Genomic DNA, 27,769 nt, shown 5'->3' with positions numbered 1-27,769 from the left:
ACCCAAACTAAAACCTGCTTTTGAGAACTCTGCACAAATTCTAGAAAGTGGCCCTGGTTGAAGTCAAGGGAGCAAATGCGCTCCCACTCTGAGGCCCCTCTCATGATTGGTTGTCCTTGAATTTAAGGGGTTCAGGAAGGTTGAAAAAGTAAAAATAGGAAGAGAGGTCCAAATATGGGGCTCCTTCACCTCACAACTCCCACCATTTGGAGTCATGCGACACCCTGGGCACCTCTAGGCCATTGAGTTGTTCCCCTACTTCTGAGCTAATTCTGATGCTGATCCTGATGTGCCCTGAACTTTCCAGGCCATCTGCAATGCCAAAACACTTCCAGGAGATGAAACAGGCCTTAAACACTTTTTTTGGTTCTCCATCGGATCCCTCAGTTGGGTTAAAACCAGCGACTCCATTCCTGTTGCAGACCATGCCACTCATCTTGATTCAAGGCCAACCCCTCTCTCGAACAAGGCACCACTAACCCCCGGTTCCGGCTCAATGTCTGATGCCACCTCCGGCTTCACAACTGATGCCACCAGCCCAAGCTCTGATGCCGAGAATGATGGAATCGATGCCAGAAATGGAGCCAATAGGTTATTGAAAGCCATTTTCCTCCACTGAGTCAATACCAATATGCTCATTCAAACTCAGTGTTGTATACTCTTCACCATAGTAATGAGGAGGAGGTAGATGACAACATTTATGAGGTGCCTGACGCCTGATGGCAATCTTCGTGATGACCTGCATGATGCCAGTGATCTGGACAACAACCAGGTTTTTAACTTTCTTCTGAAAGTGAGGAGAACTTGTTCCTGTCTCAGGAGAAGCGGCAGGCTATTCCACAGCTTAGTCACCTGGAATGAGCGTCCCCCCAACTGAGAACGTGCGAATTTTGGCACGACCGACAGCTTCTGGTATTTCTTCCTATGTATGTGTTCAAGTTAAAGGTGTAAGATACTGCAGAGCATCAGGGGAAGCAGGCTGTTATGTGATTGGTGCATGTTGGCTCATTCCTCTAGCAGATGGAAATTGTGGTAACCTATTTTTGCAGTTTCTGCGCTTAAACACTACTGGTTTCCTGAGTCTGAAGGAAGATGTGATCTATGCTTCATGCAGGAGATAAATTTGCTAACCTTGTAGGCTACTTTGAGACATTTCAACAAACTGTGTGTCTTGGTTAATCAAGCTAAACACATTGTCTTTTGTGGCATGGTATTTTTGAACTATTTCTTGCAGAGGAATGGGGCCTAAAACTGCTTATAACTTTAAACCTTTGCATGGGAGTTGCAGGCCTCAGCTCTGTCTGTGTTTGGATATAATGTATCCTATTTTTCCCTACAATCCAGCTGAGACCCTCTGTTGCTTTTCAATGAGGCACTAACTGAAGTGTTAGTGGCCAAGAATTTGCCCCCAATAACAGACAGGTGGTAAGGTGGCAGAGACCTGCTCTTGGGGATGCAGACTTCCTGCTTCATCACCCACGTCGGAGAACTTACTGGTACAAGCATCTACCAGTCGTCTCAACCCCAATGTTTTTCCCACCACTCCTGACAGGGTATCTAAGCGAACGCAAACATTCGCTAAACATGTCTTCTCCTCTAGCTGCCTTGTTTTCAGGCCTGTGAACACTTCTTAGCTCCTGTGGAGATATACGAGATTGGCAAAGATGACATTCCGCAACCGTACATTGACTGATCACAGATGGGCAGTGACATACTCCATCTGCTGAGGCTTGGAAATTATTGACTGCCTGGGTTGGGCAGTCAAGATCAACGTCCTGCTGCAATGACACACCTGGATTAGCTCTACAGACTTTTCATCAGACATCCAACATTACCTCATGGACATGCCTATCAACAGCTCTATGCAGTAAGAGCAGATGATGGACAGAATAATGAACAAATCAAACATTCATCCCCAGTCACAGATCCGGGTTAAATCCATTTTTTTTTGCTCGCCATACCATTCCAGTTTGGATCAAGCCATATGCAAATCACTCTTGACCCTGCTCTACATGGAACAGTCTAGTTCAAATTGTCAGGGCAGGTCCTCCCTGGACCAGAAACAAGCATCCTGGAACCAGTTTCGTGTCATCAGCCACTCTAGCTTGAATCCGGTGGCATAGCAGGCACTGGATCCATTTATGGCCGACTCGGGGTGAATGTTTGATTTGTTAAGCGTTCTGGCCATTATCTGTTCTTTTTGTTATCAACAGCTCTAGGTTGTTCGGTTCATTGGTGGACTCGGTCCTGGAAAAGATTTACAGAGAGCCAAGACACCACTTGCTCTCTGAGCCTATCTCTACCTGTTCAGCAGACCATACAGCAATCGCCCCCTTTCATAGGTTTCGCAGGGGATATTACTCATCTCAAAAGCAACCGTTCACTCATTCTTTTTGGAGCATAGGCCGAGGATAAGCCAATAGCATTCTGGCCCCCAGGGGCAATGTCCTTTCCAAACCTCAGCTCCCCTCCCGCAGGTGCCCAAAATTGCTTTAGGCCACCATAGGCAGCTCACAAATGCCGGATGAAAGGACGTGCCACTTTTTACCTCCCGGGATGGCAGAGCATCAAGTCTGATAAAAAGGTACTCCAGATTGTGGAGCATGGTTATTCCATACCCTGCCAGTCCCTTCCACTGGAGATGCCACCCACACCTAAACACCTCCCCAAGAACCACTTGTCCATAGTCTGTGGAGAGGTTCAACCTCTATTGCACAAAGGAGCAATAGAGAGGGTGCTGGCGTCACAGATCGGGACTGTTTTTTATTCCTGTTTCCTAGTGCCGAAGAAGGATGGAGGCCTTTGCCCCATCCTTGATATATGCCCTCTAAACTTCTCCTCCAGAAGGACAAGTTCAAAATACTTACCCTGGCCTAAGTTCTGTTTGCCCGAATCCAGGAGACTGGATAGTAGAGTTGGATTTAAAAAATGCCTATTTCCAAATCCCTGTCCTGCAGTCCCACAAATGCTATCTGTGGTTTCAAGTAGGCCAAGAGCACTTTCAGTTTACTCTACTAATCTTCTGGCCTTACCAGTGCTCCTCAGGTGTTCACAAAGGTGATGGTTGTGATTGCAGACCATCTGCTTAGGTTGGGAGTATTGGTCTACCCATACTTAAACAACTGGCTACTGAAGGTGGGCTCAACTCAAGCAGTCATAAGCTACCTCCAGACGACAGATAACTTGTTGGCATCATTCGTCTTTCCCATCAATGTGCCAAAGTCACACCTGACTCCTTAGGAATGGCTCCCCTTCATTGGACCGACCCTGGGCACTTTGCTTTTTCGAGCTTTCCCCCACCTCAACAATTTCAGGACATTCAGGCTATCATCCACTTATTTCACCCCGTGACCTGGGTCTCAGTGAGAGCAGCTCTGAGGCTTCTGTACCTCCTGGCCTTCTGCTAGCTGCTAGTGGACCACACAGGTGGCTTATGCAGCCTTTGCAGGCTTTGCAGTAAAAGCTGAGATCTCAGTGGGCTCAGCACCAAGGAAGCATATCATAGTCCATCCAGGTATCAGAAGAGACTGTGAAAGATCTGCAGTGGTGGCTGCTTGACTGCAATTTGACCAGCGCCAGACCCATCTCCCTATCCTACCTAGAGTTAACAGTCATGATGGATGCATCTTAGCTTGGTTGGGGGATTTTGCCTGGGAGAGGTGGAAATCAAAGGACTCCGATCTGCAGAAGAGGCTCGTCTCCACATCCACTTTTTGGAATTGCGAGGCATTTGATTAGCACTAAAGGCGTTCATCTTGGCTATCAATGGGGAATGGGTACAGGTTCTCAAGGACAACATGACCCCCATGCGGTATTGCAACAAACAGGGCAGCGTGGGGTTGTGGACCCTGTGCCAGGAGGCTGTACTTCTCAGGCAGTGGCTGCATGTTCGGGGAATTGCCCTGATCACCCAGTATCTGGGAGAACCTTTAAATGCCAATGTGGGCTACTCAGCTGATGCTGCCTAACAGATTCTGAATAGCAGTTACACTTGGAGGTGGCACAAGGCATGTCCCAGCATTGGGGAAAACCCTGGCTCGATCTATTCAGCAGGAATGTATGACATTACAACGCATACATTTACAACACATGCCTTTACAACACAGTTTTTACATCGCAACATCCTTTACAACGCATACATTTACATAGCATGCCAGTACAACAACTTTTTTAAAACTACTTTTACAACGCATTCCATTACATCACATTATACCTTTACAACGCATACCATTACAACGCATACCATTACATTGCATTTAAGGTAAGTGTTGGATAGTGTAGGGGTAAAAATTACTATTCTAACTCCAGTGGGTGCAACAGTAGGGTAAGTGTTGGATAGTGTAGGGGCAACAATTACTATTCTAACTCCAGGGGGTGCAACAGCAGGGTAAGTGTTGGATAGTGTAGGGGTAATAATTACTATTCTAACTCCAGGGGTGCAACAGTAGGGTAAGTGTTGGATAGTGTAGGGGTACTATGCGTTGTGATGGTATGCGTTGTAATGACATGCGATGTAATGCCTGCGTTGTAGTGACATGTGTTGTAGTGTCATGCATTGTAGTGACATGCAATGTAATGGTTGCGTTGTAGTGACATGCTTTGTAAAGGATGTTGCGATGTAATGACTGCGTTGTAAATATAGTGCGATGTAATGACTGCACAGAATGAGCATTGTCAAATCTTTTGCACACTGGAGTTCCCAAAGCAGTTCTACCTCGGAGACGCCGTTCTCCTGAATTGGGTATTGAGAATCCTATACACCTTTCCGCTCTTGCCTCTTCTGTCCTGAGCTCTAAAAAAGAGCAAGAAATAATGGGCCACAGTCATCCTAGTGATTCTGGACTGGGCAAGGAGAGTGTGGTACCTGTAACTTCTGCCCATGAGCACATGTCCTCCATTAGGCTGCCCCTTCATGAGAATCTCCTGTCATAGCAGCAAGGTCAGGTCCTGCACCCGAGCATGCACAATCTACACTTCCATGTGTGGAGATTGAGCAGCGACGGTTGATGGCTTTCAACCTTCCTCCAGAAGTGGTTGATGTTTTGTTGGTAGTCAGACATCAATCCACCAAGTCTGCATATGCAGGATGCTGGAAGAAGTTTGTTGTTTGTTGTTCTTCGTGTAACATCCAACCCCTAAATGCACAGCTGTCTGATGTTCTTTCTCTCTTTTGCCCTTAAACACCTTGCTGTGGCAACAGTTATAGGTTACCTTTCTGCAGTTTCAGCTTTTTTTTGTGGTTGCTGGATCAGCCATCTTGCTTCAAGTGCCCAGTTGTGATGCAGGTTTTCAAGGGGATGATCCATAGGTTCCTGCCAACACTATTTATGCTGCAGTAGGAACTTAATTTGGTCCTCAGTTACCTGATGAACCAGAGATTACCATCGGGATGACCAATATTTTTTTGGTTTCTCTGGAGTGGAAAATGGCAAAGCAGGCAAGAAAGAGATTAATCTTAAAATAGATTTTGTTATGCATAAAGATCTGCTATTTGCTAGCTATAAAGCAACCCCCAGAGGAATTGCACGCTTATTCTGTCAGAGCGAAGGCTTTCTACTACTGTGCTAGGGCACACTGTTCCATTCCTGAACATTTGCCAGGCAGCAACATGGGTGTCCCTCCACACGTTTAAGAAGCATTACTGCCTTGACACCCAGGTTTGACAGGACGGGCTCTTCACCTGATCTGTCCTGCAGCATTTCCTGATTGAAGCCTTGCCACAGATCATCCACCTAGAAGGTACTTGTAGTGTTAAACTCATGCTGTATTGGTATGTGAACTGGAATGTCCAGATAGAACATGCATTGTCTAATTCTGAGTTCTGAGAAAGCTGCATTACTGTGGTGGCAGCGTCATGTAAGCGCTGTTCTTCTGAGGACATTGATTTGAAATAAATACATCTGGATACACACTCTGAGGTTGTGTAGTTACTACATTTTCTGGCAAAAAGCTGTGTCTGCACAGGGGGCAGACTACTGTGTCCTCACCCCTGGTCTAAATGATATGCAATCAAAATGAGCGATCTACATATCTAGATTGCCGGTAAGATCGTTTTATACTTGTTTTAAATGCTGCGTGACAAAGGATTTTTGAAGGACATTTGTTTAAAAAAAAAAAAAAAAGAAGTTGTGTGGAATTTCACTTCATTCTTGAAGATACGTTTGTCGTTTCATGAAAGTCACCGTTGTGACTTGTGAACGTTTGAAAATGATCGTGGGCCTGCACGCGTATGAATAATGGGAGCGCGAAGCACAGTCTGAGGATTAATAGGGAGCGCGAATCAAGCACGAGCATACTAAGCGCGAGACGAGTCACGAGTGCTTGGAATCCTAGATGCGCACGCACTGAAAACACTGTAGAAATGTGAGGCTCACCACGAGTCTAATGTCTGGACATATTGCTACAAGTTTTAAATGTGCAGCAAGAGGGGTTGTGTGCCATAACTGTGGGAAGAAGGGACATTTTTCCAAAATGAGTAGAACTAGGTACAAACAAAATAGTGTTAAGGAGGTTGAGGAAGTGTGTGAAAATGTTATTGAAATTTTCATACCTATTTATGAAGAGGAATGTGCTGCTTCCACCAATGTTACAAATGTAAGGGAATTTAATGCTGTAAAGAAAGAAAGAAATCGATGGGAAACTAGAAAAACCACATTGTATTGTGAGTTTGGATAAGTTGCAAGTGAAAATGTTGGTGGATTCGGGAAGTATGTACACTTTAGTGTCAAAGAACACATTATTCAAGGTTTTGTATGACGATTGGTCTGAACCGTCAAATGCCGTAGGTTATGGTGGGAAAAAAATTGAAATTTTGGCTATGAGATGGATGAATATTTCATTTAAGGGACAAGTAGTGTATGGTCGGGTGTATTTAACTAATTTTGTTTCTAACCTTTTAAGATGGCGTCATCAAAAAGATTTGGGGATTATTTTTAATCCTAATGCAGAAAACCCTGTTATATTATCAATACCTGCATTGCAAGGGTTGAACTCTGTGGATACGTTTGACGAGTGGTTGGTGAAGAAATATCCTTGCGTGTGCAAGGATTACTTAGGTTTACTGAAGGGATTTTCTCACAAAATAATTCTTAAAAAGGGATCAGTTCCAGTGGTACATAAGGTGTGCAATGTTCCTCTGCTGATGAAAGACTCTTTGCAAGGCGAGTTAGATAAGTTGTTAAGTCATGGAATAATTGAACCCATTGAGTCATCAGAATGGTTGGGTCCAATTTTTGTGGCTCCCAAGGAGGGTTGAAAGATCAGGTTATGTATAGATATAAGAGACCTTAATAGGAATATATGGGTTGAGAGACAACCGCTTCCTAACATTTCTGAAATGTTGTCAGCTATGTCTGGGGGGAAAGTATTCACGGTAGTTGACATGTCAGCAGCGTATCATCAAATCAATTTCCACAAAGACTCCAGGCACCTGACATCCTTTGTCACTTCATTAGGTGCATTCCGTTATCTACGAATGCCATTTGGACTGGCATCTGCGTCAGTTGTTTTTCAGAGGGTGATGAAGCACATTTTTGAAGGAATAAAAGATGTCTGGTATTTCCAAGAAGATATCATGATAGCTGGGAAAAATGAATTGAATCATGATGAGTTACTGGATGAAGTGATGGAACGTTTGGATCAATTTGGATGAACTGTTAAGCAAAGAAAATGTCAATTTAGAAAAAAAGTGTTACTTATTTGGGACATGTGATATCAAGTGAAGGTATACAATATGGACAAGAAAGGATTATAGGATTTGCATCGAGGAGGTTGCAAGTTGCTGAAAGGTCTTTCTCAGTGATTGAAAGTGATTGCATGTTTTTGGGGCATCAAACATTTTAAATATTTTCTCTGGGGTTTGCCTTTTAGAGTCAGAACTGATCATAAGCCACTTGTGCATTTGTTCAAGGGTGGCAGAGGGTTGGAAGGAGGAGTTACTCCTAGAATTTCAAAGTGGATTTTGTCTGTCCTAGAGTACAATTTCGAATTGGAATACTTAAAAGGATTAAAGAACGTGGTGGCGGATTGCCTTTCTCGTTTACCTACTAAGAGATTGATAATTGAAAATGGTTGATGTAGAGATCAATGCTAATGACTGATATGGAATTCATGAATGTGTAGCATTAAAAAAAGAAGAATAGTTTAATGCCATGAGGATGATTTAGTGTTAAGTAAAGTAAAAGAGAGCATTAGGGATTGTTGGCAACGTAATATACGTCATGATGATTAGATGGAAGAGTATTGGGGAGTCAGAGAGGAGTTGAGCATCTAAAACATAAGGTGATGAGGAGGAGTCGTATTATTCCTCCTATGGAACTTCGAGATTGGATTGTCCAGTTAGCACATGAAGGGCATTCTGGGAGGAGCATGACCAAGAGAAGGATAAGACAAGCACATTGGTGGCCTAAGTTGGATAGTATGGTTGAGGATGCTGTTAAACATTGTTGTGCATGTGCCAACAATGAAAAGGTAAAAACGTTGCGGGAACCTCCATTGTAATGTGTTGAGATACCAGCAAGGCCCTGGGAAAGGTTGGCTATGGACTTTCTTGGTCCCATAAATAAAATGGGTATTGAGAATAGGTTTATTATGGCGCTTGCCGATTACCATACTAAGTGGTTCGTGTTTAAACCCATGAGCGTAATCAATTCTAAAGGTATGATGGATTTTCTAGAAGAGGTTTTTTTGGAGGAAGGAGTGCCAAAAACCATTGTGTCAGACAATGGTGAACAGTTTGTTTCACGACAAATGAAGGAATTTATGGAGAAGTGGGGAATTGTTCATGAAAGGGTAGCTTTGTTTAGACCACAAGCTAATGAAATGGTTGAAAGAATGACGATTCTCCAATTATCATACAGAGAGAATCTTGATTTCATTAAAGACTACGAGGCTAACATTATAAAATATACTTTTATTGCTGCTCCAAAACTGCAGCCCTTTAAAGAACACATTACATCATGAATGCAATACATCATGAATAACAAAGTTCCAAACAATAATACATAGCGTCATAGCAACAGGTCAACATCCTCTAGAGCTGCGACGGACAAACTTAGATGTACAGATGAAGAGGCGAATTTCACAAGGATGAAGAATCTGGAAGACAAGAGAGATCAAATTGGTAGTTCCTGTAATCATGGAGGGAAAGATAAACAGTTAAAATTGAATTACAAATACATAGGTATTTCATTTAAAAAAAAAAAATTCAAATGAAAAATATAAAGGTGTCATATTCTACAGGGAGTGAAAAAACAAGCTTAATAGCATAAAATAGTTAAATCTCCACCAGGGAGTGGTGGGTGGGATAATGTTAGCCTCCGTAGTCTTTAATGAAATCAAGATTCTCTCTGTATGATAATTGGAGAATCGTCATTTCATTACAAGACCGGAGGCTACCATTATGCAAGTTTAAAGTTTTTTAACGCTTAATTGCTCACATGATCCACAGGTTTAAGATAAAACTGAGAAAAGGTGGAACCACTTGACCAATCAGCAGTTTTAATGATATCAGTGAGAGAACCTCCAGACCAGAATACTTTACTGGCCATAGCTCCACGAGAAGAGTGAGCCCCAAATGTAGATAAGTCTATTCCTGCTTGTGACATTATAATCTTAACCCATCTAGCAATGGTAGCTGTTAAAACCGCTTTGAAAGGTTTCACAAAAGAAATTAAAAGTTGTTTTTCATCAAGAGATCTAAGGTTATGCATTAAAGAATCATACGATTGCATCCAGTCCACTACACACAATTTCTTACATTCTGGGAAATAGGGATAAAAGATGTTTTCGGTCATAGTTTTAGTTCTTTTCCAAATTTCAAAATGTACTCCCTCTGGGGAATAAAATCTACTAGATATATCTAGGGCTTTAACGTCGGGAACTCGTTTAAATGATATTAGACAGAGTAAGGTTGCTAGTTTAGTCGTTAGTTGTTTTCTTGAAAGCAAAGGATTTTCTGGCCATGTAGAGAAAAGCTCAAAGATGATGTTAACATTCCATAACGAGTCATATCTTGACTTAGGGGGACGTTTTAGTCTAATTCCTTTCATTACTCTACGGATCAGTGGGTCTGAACCAATTGAACATTTATTAACTAAGGAGTGTCCTGCAGAAATCCCTGATCTATAACAGTTGATTGTTCTGTAACATAGACCTGAGTTAAATAACTTAGCAAGGAAATTAGCTAAATCCACTATAGGGGCTTCCACGGGATCCAGATCCCGTTCCAGGCACCAACTACACCATTTTTTCCAAACTCCGAAGTATCTTCTCCTTGTGCCTGGAGCCCATGATTCATTCAACAGGTCTTTAGCTTGTCCTGAAAGGCCTGCGCATCTTTTTGATTTCCTGAAATGTTCCAGGCAAGAAGGTTCAGGTTGCCTTCTAGGAGAAGAGGGTGTTCTTCTCCGTTTTGACCCTGAAGGAGACCAATTTTTCCTGGGATAAAAAGTGGAACATCTATTGCTAGTTCCATTGTTCCTGGATAACAGACTTGTGTATTCCAGAAGGGGGTAATTAGGATTATCGTGCACTGATCTGATCTGACTTTCAGCAGAACTCTCTGAATTAGTGAAAAGGGTGGGAAGGCATAACAGTTCAGATTGTTCCAAGATTGGGTTAGGGCATCTACTGCCTGTGCGTTGGGGTCTGGTCTCCAGCTGTAATAGGTTTCGATCTGAAAGGTAAGTCTGCTGGCAAAGAGGTCTACCTGAAAGGGACCCTAAAGGTTCTGTATCTTCCTGAAGATAAAAGGATTCAATTTCCAATCGCTCGAGTCTTTCAGGAACCTTGAGTTCCAATCGGCCCTTTTATTCTGATGCCCAGGGATAAATTCTGCTTTTAAAATAATTTTCTGGTTCCAACAGAAATACCAAATCTTTTTTGCTAGATCTGCAAGGACTTTTGATCTTGCACCCCCCAATCGGTTGATATAAGAGACAGCTGTGAAATTGTCTAATTTGATCAAGACGACACTGTTCCTCAGGGTGGTTTTGAAACTCATGAGAGCATTTAGGCAAGCTAACATCTCTAAGCAATTTATGTGGAGAGGGAGTTCTTCTCGTGACCACCTGCCACCTGTTTCTAACGCACCCATCCTGGCACCTCATCCTAGATTGCTTGCGTCTGATTCCACCGTGTGTTCGGGGGTGTTTCCGAAGATTGCTTTCCCATTCCAGCTGTCTAGGTTGTTCCACCACCAAAGAAGATCTTCTCGAGCCTCTTCCGAAAGAGGGAATACCATAGTCCCTTCTTTAACCCAAATGATTTTAATCTTTGTAGGGCTCTGTAATGTAGCGGGCCTGGAGAAATTGCTTGAATAGAGGAGGAGAGTAGGCCAACTATTCTGGCCAGTTCGCGTAAACTGACTAAGTTCTTGGACATCACGTAAGAAAGCTCTCTCTTTATCTTGGTGAGATTCTTTGAGGGAAGTTGTAATTGGCTTATAGTTGTATCTACTTGGAATCCCAAGAACTCTAAGTTTTGAGAGGGTGTCAGAATAGATTTTTCTATATTGATAATGAACCCCAAACTTTCCAAGAGGTCTCTTGTCCAATTCATGTGTTTCAATAAGATTTCTTTGTTTTGAGACATTAGGAGGATATCGTCTAGATAAATTATTAAGCGGACTCCTTTCCTTCTTAGTGCTGCCACAACTGGTCTTAACATCTTGGTGAAACACCAAGGTGCTGAGGAGAGTCCAAAGGGAAGGCTTTGAAATTGGTATGTTATACCTCGCCAGGAGAATCTTAGAAACCGCTGGGAGTCTTTGTGCATTGGAATTGTGAAATAGGCGTCTTTTAGATCCAGTTTCACAAGTCAGTCCTTCTCTTGAAGAATATCTCTTAGGAGGTGAATACCCTCCATTTTGAAATGTCAGTAAACCAGAAAATAATTTAGTTCTTTTAGGTTTATGACTGGACGCCAGCCCTTGTCTTTCTTTTTTACTAAGAAAATCGTACTTAGGAAACCCTGATTTGAGTCGGATACTCTGCAGATAGCATTCTTTAATAACATCTGATTCACTTCTCTATCTACAAGGGTGGATTGTTCTTTGTCCAAAATTAATTCCCTGGGTTGGTGTGTTTGGAAGGGAGGTGAAATAAAATCTATTTTGAATCCTTGAGCGGTTTCTAGAACCCAAGGGTCGTTCGTTATGGTAAGCCAATTTTGGTTAAAAAGTCGGAGCCTTCCTCCTACCTTTATATGGGAAAAAACATGTGGATTTAGAGATCTTACCTTGTTCTCCAAAGTTTTGAGATCGGTTTCTGCCACCACCATGGGTACGGAAGTTTCTGCCTCTTTGTGGGAAGAAGGAGGGGTTATGACCTCTGAAGTTTTTTCCATATCCACGTTGGTTTTGTAAATATGGGGACCTGTATTGTCCGCTGCTGGAAGCCAGTCCCCTCCTGCCAGCCCGTCCAAAAATTCTATTGCTTCCGAACATCCTTCTCATATTAAATTGAGCCTTACTGAAGGCCGAAAAGGTGGCGAAGTTTTCGTCAAACAGGAGTCCTTTGGTGTCACCCTGGACTTCTTTGGAAGTGTGGTCCCCCAATTTAGGGTTGATTCTCATCAGAATTCCTCTTCTACGCTCTGAAGTTAGGCCTGCGTTAGCATTTCCAAGCAAACAAAGAGCGTGTTGGCTCCAACCCCTAAAAAGATCTACGTCCACTGGGGTGTCATTTAGGGATGCTTCTTCTGCCAAATCTAGAATTTTGGCTAGTGGACCAAGAATATCAAGTACCCTATCTTGGCACTGTTTGAGGCAGCGTTCAAGACCTTTTCTAGGGTCTCTGCCTGTTTTAAAGAGAAAGGTTAAGAGTTCAGGGTCTAGATTAGGGTTAGTGCACACTTATTTTCTATAAAGGGTCTGGGGCACTCGGCTCTTATGAGGTTTCTGGTTTCACTTTCAAGCGGTTTACGAATCCAGTATTTAATGAAGTTGGATACGTGCTCCAAAGGCCACCATTCAGATCCTCTTGGGTGAGTAATTAAGGTAGGGTTAAACATCTCTACCCCTGAGGGTTCTTTAATTGAATTATTCTTAGATGCCTCTGTTAGATCTTCGTCAAGGTGAGGGGGTCAAAGATATATTCATCTTCTTCTTCGTCAAAACTATTATTAGAACGGAAATCAAAGTTATCCGTTTGCATGATGAGGTCATTTGTGCCAGGACGGTCACTATATCTTCTTGTGTCGCGAGGGGCACCTAATCCTTTTGCGCCAATAAGGCTGCTCTTTCTAATTGTGTCGCTTGGGGCACCTTTTTTTGTAGTATTTTAATCTTTTGCAGCGCGTAGGCTACCTTGTAATAAAATACGTTCTTTTGTAGCGCGTAGGCTACCTGATGAAGAGGCTTGTTCCTTGTTAGCGCATAGGCTATCATGTGGTTCCATATGTTTTGTTTTTTTAGCGACCTTTCCTCCCTTTGGGGGTGAGGGTTCACATTCTTCAGAGAGGACGATTGAGTCTTCTTCAGTCACAAAATCTCTTTTCCTTTTATTCATAATGGAATCAACAGCCTCTTTTAATGAGGATTTGAGGTGAATTTCTAGGAAAATCATTAGGTTATTCTCATTTGGGAAGGCATTGTCATCTTCCTCATTATATTCTGAGTCATAGTCCATTTTTTCCTCCTTTCTCTTTTTTTTTTACTAATAAATTATATTTTGGTAAATGAAGGCGATATTCGTGTAAGAAAGGCTCTTACCGGTTTGCTCCGTGTGTTTACTGGTCATTAGTAGTTACCATAGTAACTCTTCGCGCGAGTCCTTAAATCTGTTAAAGAGCTTTTGACTTTATTTTGCCTTTGAGCTCTCTTTCCGTCTTTTTTTATGTGGAAGTTGCCCTTGTTTTATGAATTAATTGGGCGGGGTCACGTTGTAACGTGACCCCGCCGGTCCGTCAATGTGTGTTATCCGATTTCGGTCTCCGAAATAGATCTACAAGGTTGCGGTGTCTCCGCACGGGGATCCCGCGGGGAGAAAGGCAACCGGGCAAAGCGGGCAAACCAAATATTTCTCCTAGCTTCCCCTCGATGCGGACTTCACGCACGCCGCCCGAAGTGGGCGCGGCGAAAGAGCAAGGGTCGGGGAAGTCGAAAGAAGAGATCGGCTCCCTGACAAGGGAAAAACCGCTCCCCCGCCCCAAAGGACGGTGGAGGGGGACCGCCACAAAGCGAGAGATCGTGGTTCGTGGCAGAGCGTGTGAAGCTCAAACAAGGTAAAGCTTGTCATAAATATACATTTTTTGGGTTAATCCATAAAAATGAGGAAGATAAAGAGTATCCCAACCATAAATTGGAAGGGGGAGGAAGGAAGAAGTTATCTTATGCAGTATTAGAATGAAAGGGAAAGGATTCTTTCCAAATTGAATACAATCGGTATGATTTACTCACCTTGTGACGATCCAGCTAGGAAATAAATGATTAGGAGTCTAAAAAAGGCTCATAATGTGTCATAAAATACATAAAATAGAGAGTAAGGAAAATGTATACTTAACTGTCCGGGGGCAGTGAATAAAAGAGGATGTTGACCTGTTGCTATGACGCTATGTATTATTGTTTGAAACTTTGTTATTCATGATGTATTGCATTCATGATGTAATGTGTTCTTTAAAGGGCTGCAGTTTTGGGGCAGCAATAAAAGTATATTGCATAATGGTAGCCTCCGGTCTTGTAATGAAATCAACCATTTAATCATGGACAACATACAATTGTCATTGGCCAATGGATTATCCTGGAAAGAGGAGTTGAAGAAATGAGTGTGGGTGCACAAAACTACTCCCCATGCTGTTACTGGTGTTTCCCCTTTTGTTTCTTTGAAGGGTAGAGAACTAGGGAGAAAAGAGAATCCTGTTTGGTTAGTTGCCAAAGATCGTTTGTGGGTAGATCATCAAGCTATTAAAGCTGGTGCCACAATAAAGCAGAAGTGTGCAGAAGAGTATTACAACACAAGGAAAGGTGTTAAAGAACACAACATTGTGGCAGGTGATTGGGTTGTCACAAAAAAGTGTAGTGTGGTAATAAAGGGAGATAGTAAATTTCCACTCCATTGAAGGTTGTTGAGGTCAGGCGTAATGTGGTTGTATTAGAGAATGGCAATGTGTGGAGTGTTGGAAATGTTTGCAAAGTGACTGAGCATTTGGGTTAACTGTCATATTTTTTAACGTGTTTTACTGAGTACACTTGCATTGTTATTAAATTGTTATGTTATTTATTGTTTTACTTCCTTTTGTTTTTTTCCATAACGTCATGCCGTAGTGGTATGTGAACTGGAATGTCCAGATAAAACTTGGATTGTCTCATTCTCAGAGTTCTGGGAAAGCTATATTACTGTGGAGGCAGCATCATGTAAGCAGCTGTTCTGCCGAGGACATTGATTTGAGATAAATACATCTGGATACATACTCTGAAAGTTGTGTAGTTACTACAGTACTGCTTTGGTATCTATTCAGAAGATGAGGAATCTGCGGTTAGATGTCTCTATCAGAAGAAGTAGTATGTTACCTTTGGTATTTTCTTTTCTGATAGAGACTCTATCTAACCGCAATTTCTTCACACTGATCCTCCCAATTCTGTGGAATACTCTCATTCAATCAATTAATATGATGCTAAATCTTGAAGTCAGCACACTGCCATAGTCTTATTGCAATGGCTCTGCATCTCACAGTGAAGACCCTGATTAGAAAGAAACTGACGTCAGCCTGGAGTTAATTTTGTTCATGTGTATCTTAAGGTCATCGGTAATTGCTAATGTCTACTCTCAGGTGTGTGGGGTTGTCAGTGAAAGATTCCTCAAAGCCTGATTTTAATACCCTTACAAACATTTTGAAGTCCTCTTTCGTCAGCATTTGTTGATTTCACCAAAGTTTCACTCCATATGTCTGGTGCTTCAGTAAAATGGTCTCTGCAGTGACTTATGTATAGACAGAGGCCACTTTGCCATGTCTTCCCCACTTGTTCTGACTTAGGATTATCACTGGTAGCTTCTTCAGAGACCGCTCTCTTCACCTTTTATAGTTCCGTTGCTGGAGCCCTACCAGGGTGCACTTCTCAATTTAGACCACTTTAATGTACATAAGAGTGTGCAGCATGCTGTGGGGGTGCCCTCTGGAGACAGCAGGATGCCCCCTATTTATTTACTGGACCCAGCATGTTGGTTTGACTTACTGCTGTTACAGCTGCAAAAATGAAGCTGCATCTATTGCTTCTACAAACCTCCAGGTCTTCTACCACATCTGGGTTGGATCTGTGCACTTGGTCCACAGCCCCAGCAGTTTCCTTTGTACCTTTAACACCCCTCATGGTTTACGGCTTAATGTAGCTCCATTGCTCCTATGTTGCAATATGCTGATCGCGCTGTTCCCCCAGCTAAAGGATGTTCTGTAAGAGTGCTGCAATGCTATTGACCCACTTCAAGCAGACTGGTCAGGAGACAGACTCTGCTGATATAGGAGATAGACTCTGCTCCCTTTACCTGTTGCTTTCACATGCTCACAGGCACCAGACACATGGCCAGTTGCCTCACTCCTGCACCTCCTAGTATGTCATCTCGTGTTTTCTTTGTCACCATGGCATCGCTCTGTACTTTTACTGCTTTGCTGCTTCCACCACGTCACAACCACCTCTAGAAAGCATGCTGCTTTGGGCTATGTTCTTAGGCTGCTATTCTCACTCGTGGACTGACTTGAGCAAGCCAAAGTTGGCACCCCTGTGTTAGCTGGTTCTCAAGGTGTGCCACTATTGATGCCTTAATGCTTAGGGGCCGCATGCGAACCCACCTCGCCTTTCCATTGCTTCTGTGAGTTCAGTAATTGCACAAAGTTATAACCAAGCAAATTCCAGCCGAGAAGCGGTCGGTTGACTAAGATGCCGACATGCGCATGCCTCACCCTTGTTTACTATGGATGAATTGAATATCAGTGGGCAGGCTCCTGTTCGGCTGTCATCCTGAGCAGAAGCTCTTGAAGCAAATTTTTGCCTGTCTGGAGGTCCAGGACAGCCACAGCAATGATGAAAGTCTTAATCATAAACATTTCTATTAGTCTTTGTGCCACACAGAAAAGGCGTATTTCCCACTCACTGCCTGTTACCTCTTTGAGACCCATTCCATAAATCTTAACCTGTTTTCCATCCACCACATTTGTTCCCATTTTTTATTGCTGTCTTCTACCACATTAAATGTTGGATCAGTGTGGGACAGACTGGTTCTGCAATACTGTTGCTTTTATCACCTTTCAGGGAACTGGATATCCTTTGTACGCCCTCTTGACAAAATGGCGTTCAAAAACAAAATCAACTAGAAAATATTTTGTTTATACGAAAGTGGATAGGCAACATGACCTGGAATGTAAACCTAAAGAAGACATGAATGATGCAGAACCATAATCATGAGTAAGTAAGTTTTCCTCAATAATTACCTCAAAAGAAAATGCATGTGATCACTATGGATACGGATTAGAAACATTTCCTTTTTGTATACATTTTCTGTTACTTGTTTTCTAGGAAAACACCTGGAATGCTAAATTAGTTCAACTACAAGATGTACACGAGGAAGAAAAGAACCAGGTATAGTAGTTCTATATGAAGATATATTTTGTAGAACTTTAAATATTGGAATGCATTACAACTTCACACATTCAAGTATTAGTTGTTAGAATTAATTTCTTGGTGGTAAGGATACTCCATTGCAACGGTGACGGAGTATCTTTACCGCCAATAATGGGGTCTGCCCGCCACATTTACATGCAGACAGGCCTTAGGGTTAATCACGGCGGATACTACTCTGTCTTCCCTGTGATTAATCCCCTCTGACAGTCCTGCATAGTCAGGGTTGTCGGGGAAATGGCTACATGTATGTCCCCTCCAATTCAGATGGGTGGACATATAGTTCTTTTTTACTGTTCCTTACTGCCAGGAAAAACTTTACTGTATGCTCCTCCCCACCATGGGAGAAGCCTCTCATGGTGAGGAGAGCATTCCTTTTTTTCTTTTAAAAAATAAATTCCAGTTTCGGATTATTTTTTTTTAAAGAAAAAAGAATACTGTTTGCTACAGGGCTGAGCTCTTCCAGTGCAGCCCTGTAGCAAACAGTAAATTGCATTGACAGGAACCACTGTGACAGCGGTTCCTGCCAATGCCTTTATAAATGGCCACCATTTGGGCGTCATTTATAAATCTGATGGGTGCAATAGTCTCAGCCTGGTGGATGTAAAGTCCTCTGCCAGGCCGAGGGAGAATACTCATTCCTCCAGGAAATAAATCAGGCCCTATGTTTGTATTTGTTTTTAGTCAAAACATAGACTATGCACTTTACGTTTTTTCAAGAACCCATGTGTTTTATTGCAAAAACAGGAATGACATTCTGCTCAACCTCAGAACAATATAATGCTTTTGAAATGCGACAACTTCTTATCTCCTAGAGCTTTTAGTTGTGTCCCGTTTACATAATCATTTCATCATCTTTGGTTATTTGTGCCACTACAAATGAAGAGAAGTCATTTGAAAATATTTCCAACTCTAATCTGAATGAAGTTAGTCAGTCAGTCAAATACTCTTTATTCGATTAGTTAAAATCATAAAAGACATAAATAATACATATCACAGCATACACCATAAAAACAGTCAATTTCAGATTTACAGAAATCAGTACAAAACCTAAACAGTACAAAACAAGTTAATTATTCTTAAAATCCACTTAAAAACTTAAAACATTTAATTGAGAGGGGCTTGTTTTTTGATCCTAATGGCTGCCACTAGAAAACTAGCCACACAAAAAATAATACGAGCTGACCCCAGGTGCTGAAGATAGATCAGTGCAGGCCTGACCTGAATAAAGCCGGCCTCTTTCAATCTTGGTAACAAATATCTTTTCCTTATATCCCTGTAAGTCTCGCAAAACATAATAAAATGCAAGGTGTCTTGTTGCGAAAATTTATCACAATTACAGGGGGGACCTAGTTCAGGTTTTATCCAAGATGGGTAACTGCCTAAAATCTGATGGATCAAATTAAACCTAAATTTAGTCAACAGAAATCTATGAAAAGGTTTAGTGACAATTTTAAGGTAGGGCTCTAGTGAGGGAGAAAAGGTTAACATAAAAGGCGCCCTAACAGCTGGTTTCTCAAGTTCATTTTCCTCCCGGTCCAATCTAGCCCTCTCCATAAATTTATTTTTGACCCAATTAACGTCCTCCTTTCTAATGGTAGCTGGCAACCGGAAAAGTTCTGTACGGCCCAGCTGATGAAAAGTTTTTTCCAAATAAACCAGCCATGGAATTTTATGGGCCCGATCCATTCCCCTAAGATCGGACATAATGGCATGATTCAATGTTAGCTCTGGATTGAGCCAAATTTTTAAGCAAAAAATCAGGGGGGCCAGTTTTAGAATGAAGTTGTTTAGCATTATTTATTTGTTTATAAAGTTTTATATAGCGCGAACATAACCCTTGAGGGTATCATTTGAGCTTACCAATACAATAAGCAGTGCTGTTCTCTCTTGGCTCTCAAAGCTTTCAGAAAACATGATGGCAGATAATAATGAAGAATATGGACACAATATTCTGGATATGAGAAATTGATGGGGAGAAATGATCTGTTAGCCAATACTGACTTAGAATGTCCTTGAATTGTCTTCCTCGTTTGTCTGTGGGCGTTATTACAATCGTCACACCTAGATTTAGTTTTGGGGCTTGCACAGCATTGTTTAAGACATTCATTAACAAATATTATTTATTAATTAGATTTATAAATCATGGATCTACCTACATGAGCAACAAAACGCTACACAGGTAACAAGGAATATATCACAAAATCGGTGACAATCGACTAATGGCTGGGATAGAGGAGAGGTATCACTCTTTGGTCCATAGATATATTTAGAACTGGTGGGATTTTAGTTTTATTTCGGAAGGCTGGACTATTTGTATGAAGTCTGAGATCTTCAGGTAGGAGGTTGCAGATTCTGGGATCTTGGCAGGGCAAGGCCTATTTGAGAATCTTTGTGTTTTTGCTTTTTTTGCTAGGAGCTAGAATCTCTTTATCATGCCGTGATGCAGAGTTTATTGGTAGGTGGCAAAGGAGGCTAAGATGAAGAACTTTGTGAATGACAGTTGACAATTTTGAAGTCACTCTGGCTTCAATTGGAAGCCAGTGGGTGTCTTTGTAGAACAGAAGTGCTGTTTCCAATCGTTTGGGTACTCTGATGAGGTGGTCTTAAAAAGTGCTAGGGCTGCTTTGGAGAAGTGTGAAAAAGAAGGACTTGTAACTATTCTCTGATGTCAGAGGAAGGATTAGTGTGTTTGACTTTCTCAAGTAAACAGAAATGGAAAGAGAATGTCTTAATAAGCTTGGATATCTGATGTATCAGTTACGGACTTGCCACAATTTTTTCCTAAGATTTTTTTAAAACTTATATATTGTCCCAGTTCTTGTGAAGCACTTTCTTTTCAGCAAGTAAACATTATTTTTTTATCACAAGTCTATGCCTGAGGACTCTTTAGCTTTCCACAAGCCAGTTATTAAGGATCTGGCTACCAGCATTGCGACAAGCACCACTTGCATGTCTTCAAGGAAGTAATACCCAGCTGTCTAGCTCTTCCTAATAAAGCTGCAAGAACATCATGGATCCCCTCTGCTCCCAATCTCTTAGTAATATGGGAGGCAACTGCTCCCCAGAAGGACTGTAATTCCGGAAATGACCATATCTTCTGTTTCTGTTTTCCTAATGCCTGGCATCTGATTGTATATTTGCCAATTGTGTTTATTAAGGTATGCTGGATTTGGAATTTTCTATTGTACAATGCACTTTGATTTAACCCCTTACAGAAAGGTCTTGGAGCAGTGTATTCTTTTATGTCAATCTGAAATCCACCAAAAGTACCACTTATGTCATTCATGGATTTTAGGCCAAATTACTTCCCATTGTATGAGCTTGCTGGGAAAGAGCCTGTTCCCAATTTTACGAAGGCCAATGTTCTCCCACTTTATATCTCTTTGGGGCCTAATATTGTATTCAATGAGAGATGCCTATGTTTTAACTCTGCATGTATGCTGCAAATTTGAGGCAGTCTAAACATTTTTTGTAGGCAAGTGCGAACAATCACAATGGTTCAGTAGCAAACTAGCTTGGGATTGTTGGTTCCCTTTTTCTGGTGCATGGCCCAAAGTGGTACCATGAGTAGAGGGGAAACTTAGAGGGATAGGATTGAACAATGAGGCACACCACATTTTGAAGTTAATGCAGGTGATCTGAATTACATAATTTTTTACAAACTGTGATCTTGATAAGATGTGGAATGAGAACAATTGCAGAGGGTGCGTAGGGGTGGTTGAAATTACACATAGGTTCACTAGTGACACACTTTGTATACAAAAGAAGTGTGTCATTCATGGCACAACCCAGAGCTCAGAATTCTGGTCTGCCCAGGAAGTCCCAATGAGGGCTCATTTGAAATGTTCCCACAGTGAAGGCACTATGAGGTCAGATGCCTCTCTCTCTGCCATACTGGGTAGACAGATTACAAGAAAGTTTAGTCACCTTCTCCCCTATAGGTATTGTTGGGGGAGAGAGGGACTGCTGCTTCAACCAGAGCCCTCTCCCAGTCAAGATGGTGTGACAAGGTCGAATGTCAGCTCTATGGGTACTGCCAGGCTCATCCACTAACCAGAGTCATTAGGGATTGGTGTGGCAGCTCTGGGGCATGGATTCGGGAGCCTGGCATTGAACAGGCTAGCAGGAGGAGAGACGTTAGGAACTTGATGAAAGCTTAAACAATGCTATCAATATAAACTGTGCATTTTAGTGAATTCTTTCTTTTAATTTTGATCGATCAGCTGAACAAGGAGAGAGCGGACCCACTGCTCTCTATTCCACCTGTGGTCAGAAACAAGGGCTGTAGAAAAGGCTGGGTTGGATCCAACAGATGGACTTGAACACAGTGTTGCAATATTTCTGAGGTACTGCTTATAGAAACTGGGGCTCGTAGGAAAGGTGAACCCCCCACCCTTAGCCAACAGACAAGCGTCACAGTGGATAGCTGTGGTGTACTCTTGTAAGCCACATCAATTTGTTCACTTTAAGTGAGAGGCTGCCTACTTCCATGACAAGGGGACCACATGCTCCTCTCTCTCGAGCAGCTACTCATTTACTGTGATGACAGCAAATGTATTGAGTTCAAAACAGAAGGACTAGCAGTGCCGAGGACAACAGGTGGATGGTTGACAGGTGGCCTGGGTGGGCTTTGAGAGTCCATGTGCCATGCAGGGCTGAAAACTAGAAGCCAACCTCCCCTTGGCTTTCCACCAACCCATCACAAACCCAATATCAAAGGCTAGGTTTGTATGGCACTGTGACCCAGTCGACCGAGGAGGAGGACTGGAATAACAGTGCAAAAGACAACAAGATTTTCACACAGATAGAGGAGGTCTCTAACATCCATGGCAATACATGTTCGTGCCCAGGCATGACAGCCATAAAACAAGTGCCTTCTTGAATATTGGCTCCCTTGGCAATTGGGGCACACGAGGGGCCAACCCCTTTATTGGACAAAGTCGAGCACCCCTGATACACTGGTTACATTGGGCAAAGACCTATAGCTACCGTCATACCACTGGTGAGTGCGGCATGGAACCTCCAAACAGGATGGGAGTGTTACATTGACACATGCACAATTAGACACCAGGGATAGATTCAAACATGAGAGTTCTAATATGTACAAACCTAATAGGCCCGCATCCCAACTGAACATCTCATCTCCAGTCTATAACAGTACAGTGCAGGGATGGTCTTTCAGCTTTTCAAATGAGTGATGGCTTCAACTCAAGTAGGCCACTTCGCCTAAAATGACTACTACAAATGGAAGCACAAGAGCCCATGACAAGAAGTGGATGGCTGAGAAATCTAGTACAGCCAGTAAATTTGGAAATAACTTTCTGTACTTGGCTCAAAGCCTCAGCAAGAACACAGGAGAATGCTGTGCCTCACTGCTTGGCGCACCCACAGTCTATCAACTGTCCCGTTTAAAAAACAGATATGACTGCGATGGTCATGCCAGGTCAGAAGAAATGGGATGCGTATACTTTCTGACAACTTGTCCTCCCATGTTTCAGCCTGTGTACTGCAATCCTTTCTCATATTTAGAAGAAGTGATATTCATATTGTGACCATGCTCAGAGACAAGGCCCTGTTGTACTGGATTTGACAGATGAGCAAAAAAACATATAGGCAGAAGACAAAACATGAAGAGGGCCTCTGCCTCCTCATATTGTTAGGCCTCTAAGCTGCTTTCGACATAGTTGACCATCCCATCCACACATGCACTTTGGAGTCTTGAATGGAGTCTCCACCAATTTCCTTCACTGGTTCTCTTCCTACCTTTCCAGCTAACACCAGTTACTTCACATGGACACATACCAGACCCAAAAGTTGTCTATCACATGCGCAGTCCCCCAGGGTTCATTACTGTCTCTTGTTATCTTCGACCTTTACATGGAGCCTCTTGGTGCACCACTCAGAGATAAAAGGATATTTTTCCCCAATATGTCAATGACATACAGTTCTTCTTGAAAATCTCCTCTGATTCAGGTATGCAGAGCTTCAAACACTGAATGCACATCATCCAAAGCTGGATGTCCAACACTTTCCTGAAGCTCAACCCAACCAAGACAGTATTCCTTGTACTTGCCAAAAACAACAATCAAGTAACAGTACAAACCTGCCTCACACTCACCTCTTGTGTTTGATAATTCCAATGCCTTCTCTTCACTCCCACGCCACAGTCTATTCATTCTACAATTTTATTTCCTGCTCTTTTTTAGTTACCATGGTCTTGAAGAACCTAGGCTCTCCATAGGCAGAACCTAGTAGGATAAATCTAGCAGGCCATCCCTATTACTGAGCATCCGAAACACCTTGTTCACTCACTTTCCAAGTTCAGATTCCTAATGAATCAAGTTGATCTCAATATTTTGCTAAATGGCTAAACAGAGAGAGATGAATGGGTATGCTCTTTCCTCCTGGTGAAGCTTCCAGGCCCTCACCAATAAAAAAAAAAGCAAAAAATGTATTTTGATCTCAAAAACAACACATTGGCACTGTAGTCCCTCACACTGAAAGGAATTACTTTGTGCTCCCTATAAAATTGCAGAGTGGCATCATGAAGAGAAACCTTATCCAGTGGAGTAAGTGGACTGCCTTAATGACCCATGATGTATGCTGTAATGGGTTGGAGAAAATGTGAAAGACTTAACAACAGACCAATCGTTGAAGGAGTCTCGCTGAAAGCCCATGTAAGAAAGTATCTTATACATAAAATTTTAGTGAAATCAAAAGGTCTTGGCCAACGTCAGACCTAAAAATCTAATTGAGGAAATATTCAATTCATAGTGATTTGCCAGCTGTAGTTTCTATTAATATTGGAGCCACAAAACTGTTTTACCATCCAAACACCTCTTAAAAATGATTAGAGTCATTCCCAATCTTACTCTTCCATATTCAAGGTCAGCAGCACATGAAGGAGTTTTATTGCTAATAGTCTGGGCAATTTCTCCTTTACCCTCAGATGTCCTGGAAAACACGGCACCCCACGGGTCCTAGAATTTAAGGGATGTTCCTCATTTTGAAATTAGGCATTTCAACCATTTCAGTTATAACTTGCAGATCTCCCAGTTGTCTACAACTGGCTGGCGTTACATTTGTACTTGATCCTCTACCAAGGCACTGAAGCATACTACCAGAGTGAAATAAATAAATATGTAGATAACTAAAAGCTTCCAGTTGGTCTGTCTTTTTAGTTTAGATTTTTTTTGCACAAATTTCTCTTTGCTAAATTTACAATGACTTGCTTTTTTGTAGCTTCAGTCAGAAGTTGAGCAATTGAAATTGGCATTACAAGAAGAAAAAGACACTGGTAATGCCCGTTTTGCCAAAGAAAGAGAGGAACAAAGCAAAATAATTAGGGAACAAGAGGAAAAGATCAAGCATTGTGAGGATCAGGTTTGTATGATTATTAATATTATTTATTTTTGATTTTTCTTCTGCTATCACGTTTCCATATGTAAGCATTAACCAAAATGAATATATATAATGTGGTGTAACAGTGCACAAAACATTTTGTACTTATTTTATTTTGTGACTCATTTTACTAATCCAAATATACCTTTGCTAATAGTTTTCTAAAAAATCATCCAACTGAACTATCATAGTTAAGATAAGAATTTACATCTCTAACTAGGTCTCTACCATGATCCACTGTTGATCTTCTCAATTATCTTTAACAATAAACTAATAACATTGTGCTATTGTGACATAACTATAAAAAGGTTCTAATGGTTTTTCCCATGTGTTCTGATTAAGACTACCTTCTCTGTAAATGCATCTATATCTCTACTAATGGTTGACAGTGTCTGATCCTTTGTCTGTCTGTATATGCCTGGCTAACTGCTCATATATTTTCTTGATAAACATATTACCAAGAGGATCTGTCAAGTAAGAATTGACTTGCATTTCCTTAGATATAGAAAGTTGGTCATTTATTCCAGTTTCTTGTACCAATCATCTTTTCTAGAGGCATTCTCAAATTTCCTGTGCTGCAAAAGGTATACATAGGCCACCGAAAATGAGGTGCAGTTTAATCAATGTCTGTTTGGTATAAGGCCTCTAATGTCCAAGAAATTGTGTAGTAAAACCATAGGGACTGTTAGATGGAGGCTACGTCCACAAGCTATGCCATTTCAGTCTGTTACCATCCAGTAAATTGCCAATATGTACTATATCACTGTCTTCTATCAAACAGTGCCAACAACTTATGCTTGGACTCAGATTAAATCTATATAGTTTCTGTGGTGGCTAGTGCCATCAGTGCGATATCTTAAGAAAGCTATGTTCAATACTGCCTCTTTCGGCACTTCCTTCTGGGGCTCTGGGATTGTATCCCATTCTTTTCTGTGTAGTTTATATCTAACCTTTTGTTACACTTGGCATCCTTGGCATGGTTTTCCCTGACTTTTTGCCTCTACCTCCTGCATTTTTGACTGTGTGATGAATTTCATTTTTTGCTACCTTAGATGCTTTCGGCACTCTGCCACTACTGATCAGTGTCAAAGTGCAAGCGCTCCCTGTGTAAATTGTAACTCGGATTGGTTATCCTTGTGTTCCAGGGAGTGTACATCAGATGCGACTAGTGGGCTTGCAGCACTGGTTAGGCTACTCACATGAGTAGCCCTGTAAATGTATCTCAGACCTACCACTGTAGTGTTTGCGTGCCCAGTTTGTAACAGCCCTGTTGACCTGGCAAGTGCACCCACTTGCCAGGCCCTAACCATCCCTTTTCTTTCTTACATATAAGTCACCCCTAGGGTAGGTCCAAGGTACTCCCATGGCAGGGTGCAGTGTATGTTAAAGGTAGGACATGTACTGGTGTCTTTTACATGTCCTGATAGTGAAATACAATGTATTTTGTTTTTTACTATTGCAAGACTGTCTGTGCTATAGAATAACATGGGAGCTTCACTGTAACATCTTACAAGTGTAAATTTCCATTGGGGCAAGATGGAGAAACTGAGTTTAGGCTCTCTGAACTCAGAATTTACTAATACATCTTTTAGTATAGGTGGTTTTTAAATTGTGTGCTTGAAAATGCCACTTTTAGAAAGTAGGCATGTTCTTGTTCAACCATTCTGTGTGCCTCTACATGTTTGTGTATTCACTGTCTGATTTTGGAGTGACAGGAGCTGGGGATGTGCATTCACTCTAGACAGTCACAAGAGGGGTTGAGATGTATCCTACCTTGCCTGGGTGACTCATAGTTGTGCTGAATAGACCTGGTCTGCATTTAGAGTAGTAGGAGGAGTTCACTAGCACCTGAATAGGCAGGATCTCCTTTGCACAATGCTGTCTCCACCTCCTGTAGGAAAGCTGGGCCAGAGAGAACAGAACTGGTATGGACTGGCCTCAGAGACCCTTGCCCTGAAGAGAACAAAGAAAAAATGGGATATAAGTATTGGACCTTTAAACCTAGAAAATTAGATCACTGCTGGATTCATAAGAAACTTCTACCAAAGAAAGAGATGGAGAGCTGTAAGGAGGAGTACTGCCTCTTTGCTGTGTTGCTTTTCTGGGTTGGCCTGCAGTAGCTGTTACTGCTTGCTGTAAGCCTGCTTAAGACGAATCTTCAAGGGCATGTGTGTTTTTGCCGCCTGTTCTGAAGTCTCAGGGCCACAAAGAACTTCACCTGTAACCCACTGACCAGCACCTGAACTTCTGCGTGGACTCCTGTATTCGAAAGGGTGCCAATTCTAGTTCCTGGGCCCTGAGAATTGTGTGGTTGGTGCTGCAAAGCAAGAAGAACAACTCTCACGCCGTCAGTGACACCACTAGTGATGCCACGACCTGCATCGAGGCTGGGGGCACCACTCGTAAAGCTCACAATATAGCACTGCACTGCAGCTCCGATGCTCTTCAACGCCTGCGGGTATCGGCCTTCCTGATGCCAGCTCACGCACTGACGCCATAACCGCCAGCATCTGTTATCGCGGAGCTGATAACCGACGAGGGTAGCTTCACAAACTTTTTGACATTGCATCTCCTCAACGGATCCAACGTCTTAACGCCAACACTGCCTAACCTCCACTGTCCTGGACTCAACACCTCGCCTCCTCAATGACTCAGTGCATTGTCTACTATGGCAGAAAGGAGCTGGCTTCGCCTCGGCCATCGATGCCTCACCTCCACGACACCATGCATCACCTGTTGACTTCGTTTCAGAGGTAA

The 27,769-nt window shown here is 42.2% G+C and overlaps 1 protein-coding gene across 1 annotated transcript in view; it reads left to right on the top strand.

Moving 5' to 3' along the window:
• Window positions 1–27,769, top strand: part of LOC146805332 (cilium assembly protein DZIP1-like) — a 1,720,714-nt gene that overhangs the window by 452,667 nt on the left and 1,240,278 nt on the right. The window contains exons 6-7 of the mRNA XM_085622543.1: window positions 17,507–17,569; window positions 24,854–24,994. Coding sequence (XP_085478669.1) covers window positions 17,507–17,569; window positions 24,854–24,994 — 204 coding nt within the window. The remainder of the gene's footprint in view (window positions 1–17,506; window positions 17,570–24,853; window positions 24,995–27,769) is intronic.

Source organism: Triturus cristatus, chromosome 8, assembly GCF_964204655.1.
Source record: "Triturus cristatus chromosome 8, aTriCri1.1, whole genome shotgun sequence".
NCBI lineage: Eukaryota > Metazoa > Chordata > Amphibia > Caudata > Salamandridae > Triturus > Triturus cristatus.
Note: the sequence above shows the minus strand (reverse complement) of the source record. Positions and strands in the feature narration are given on the sequence as shown.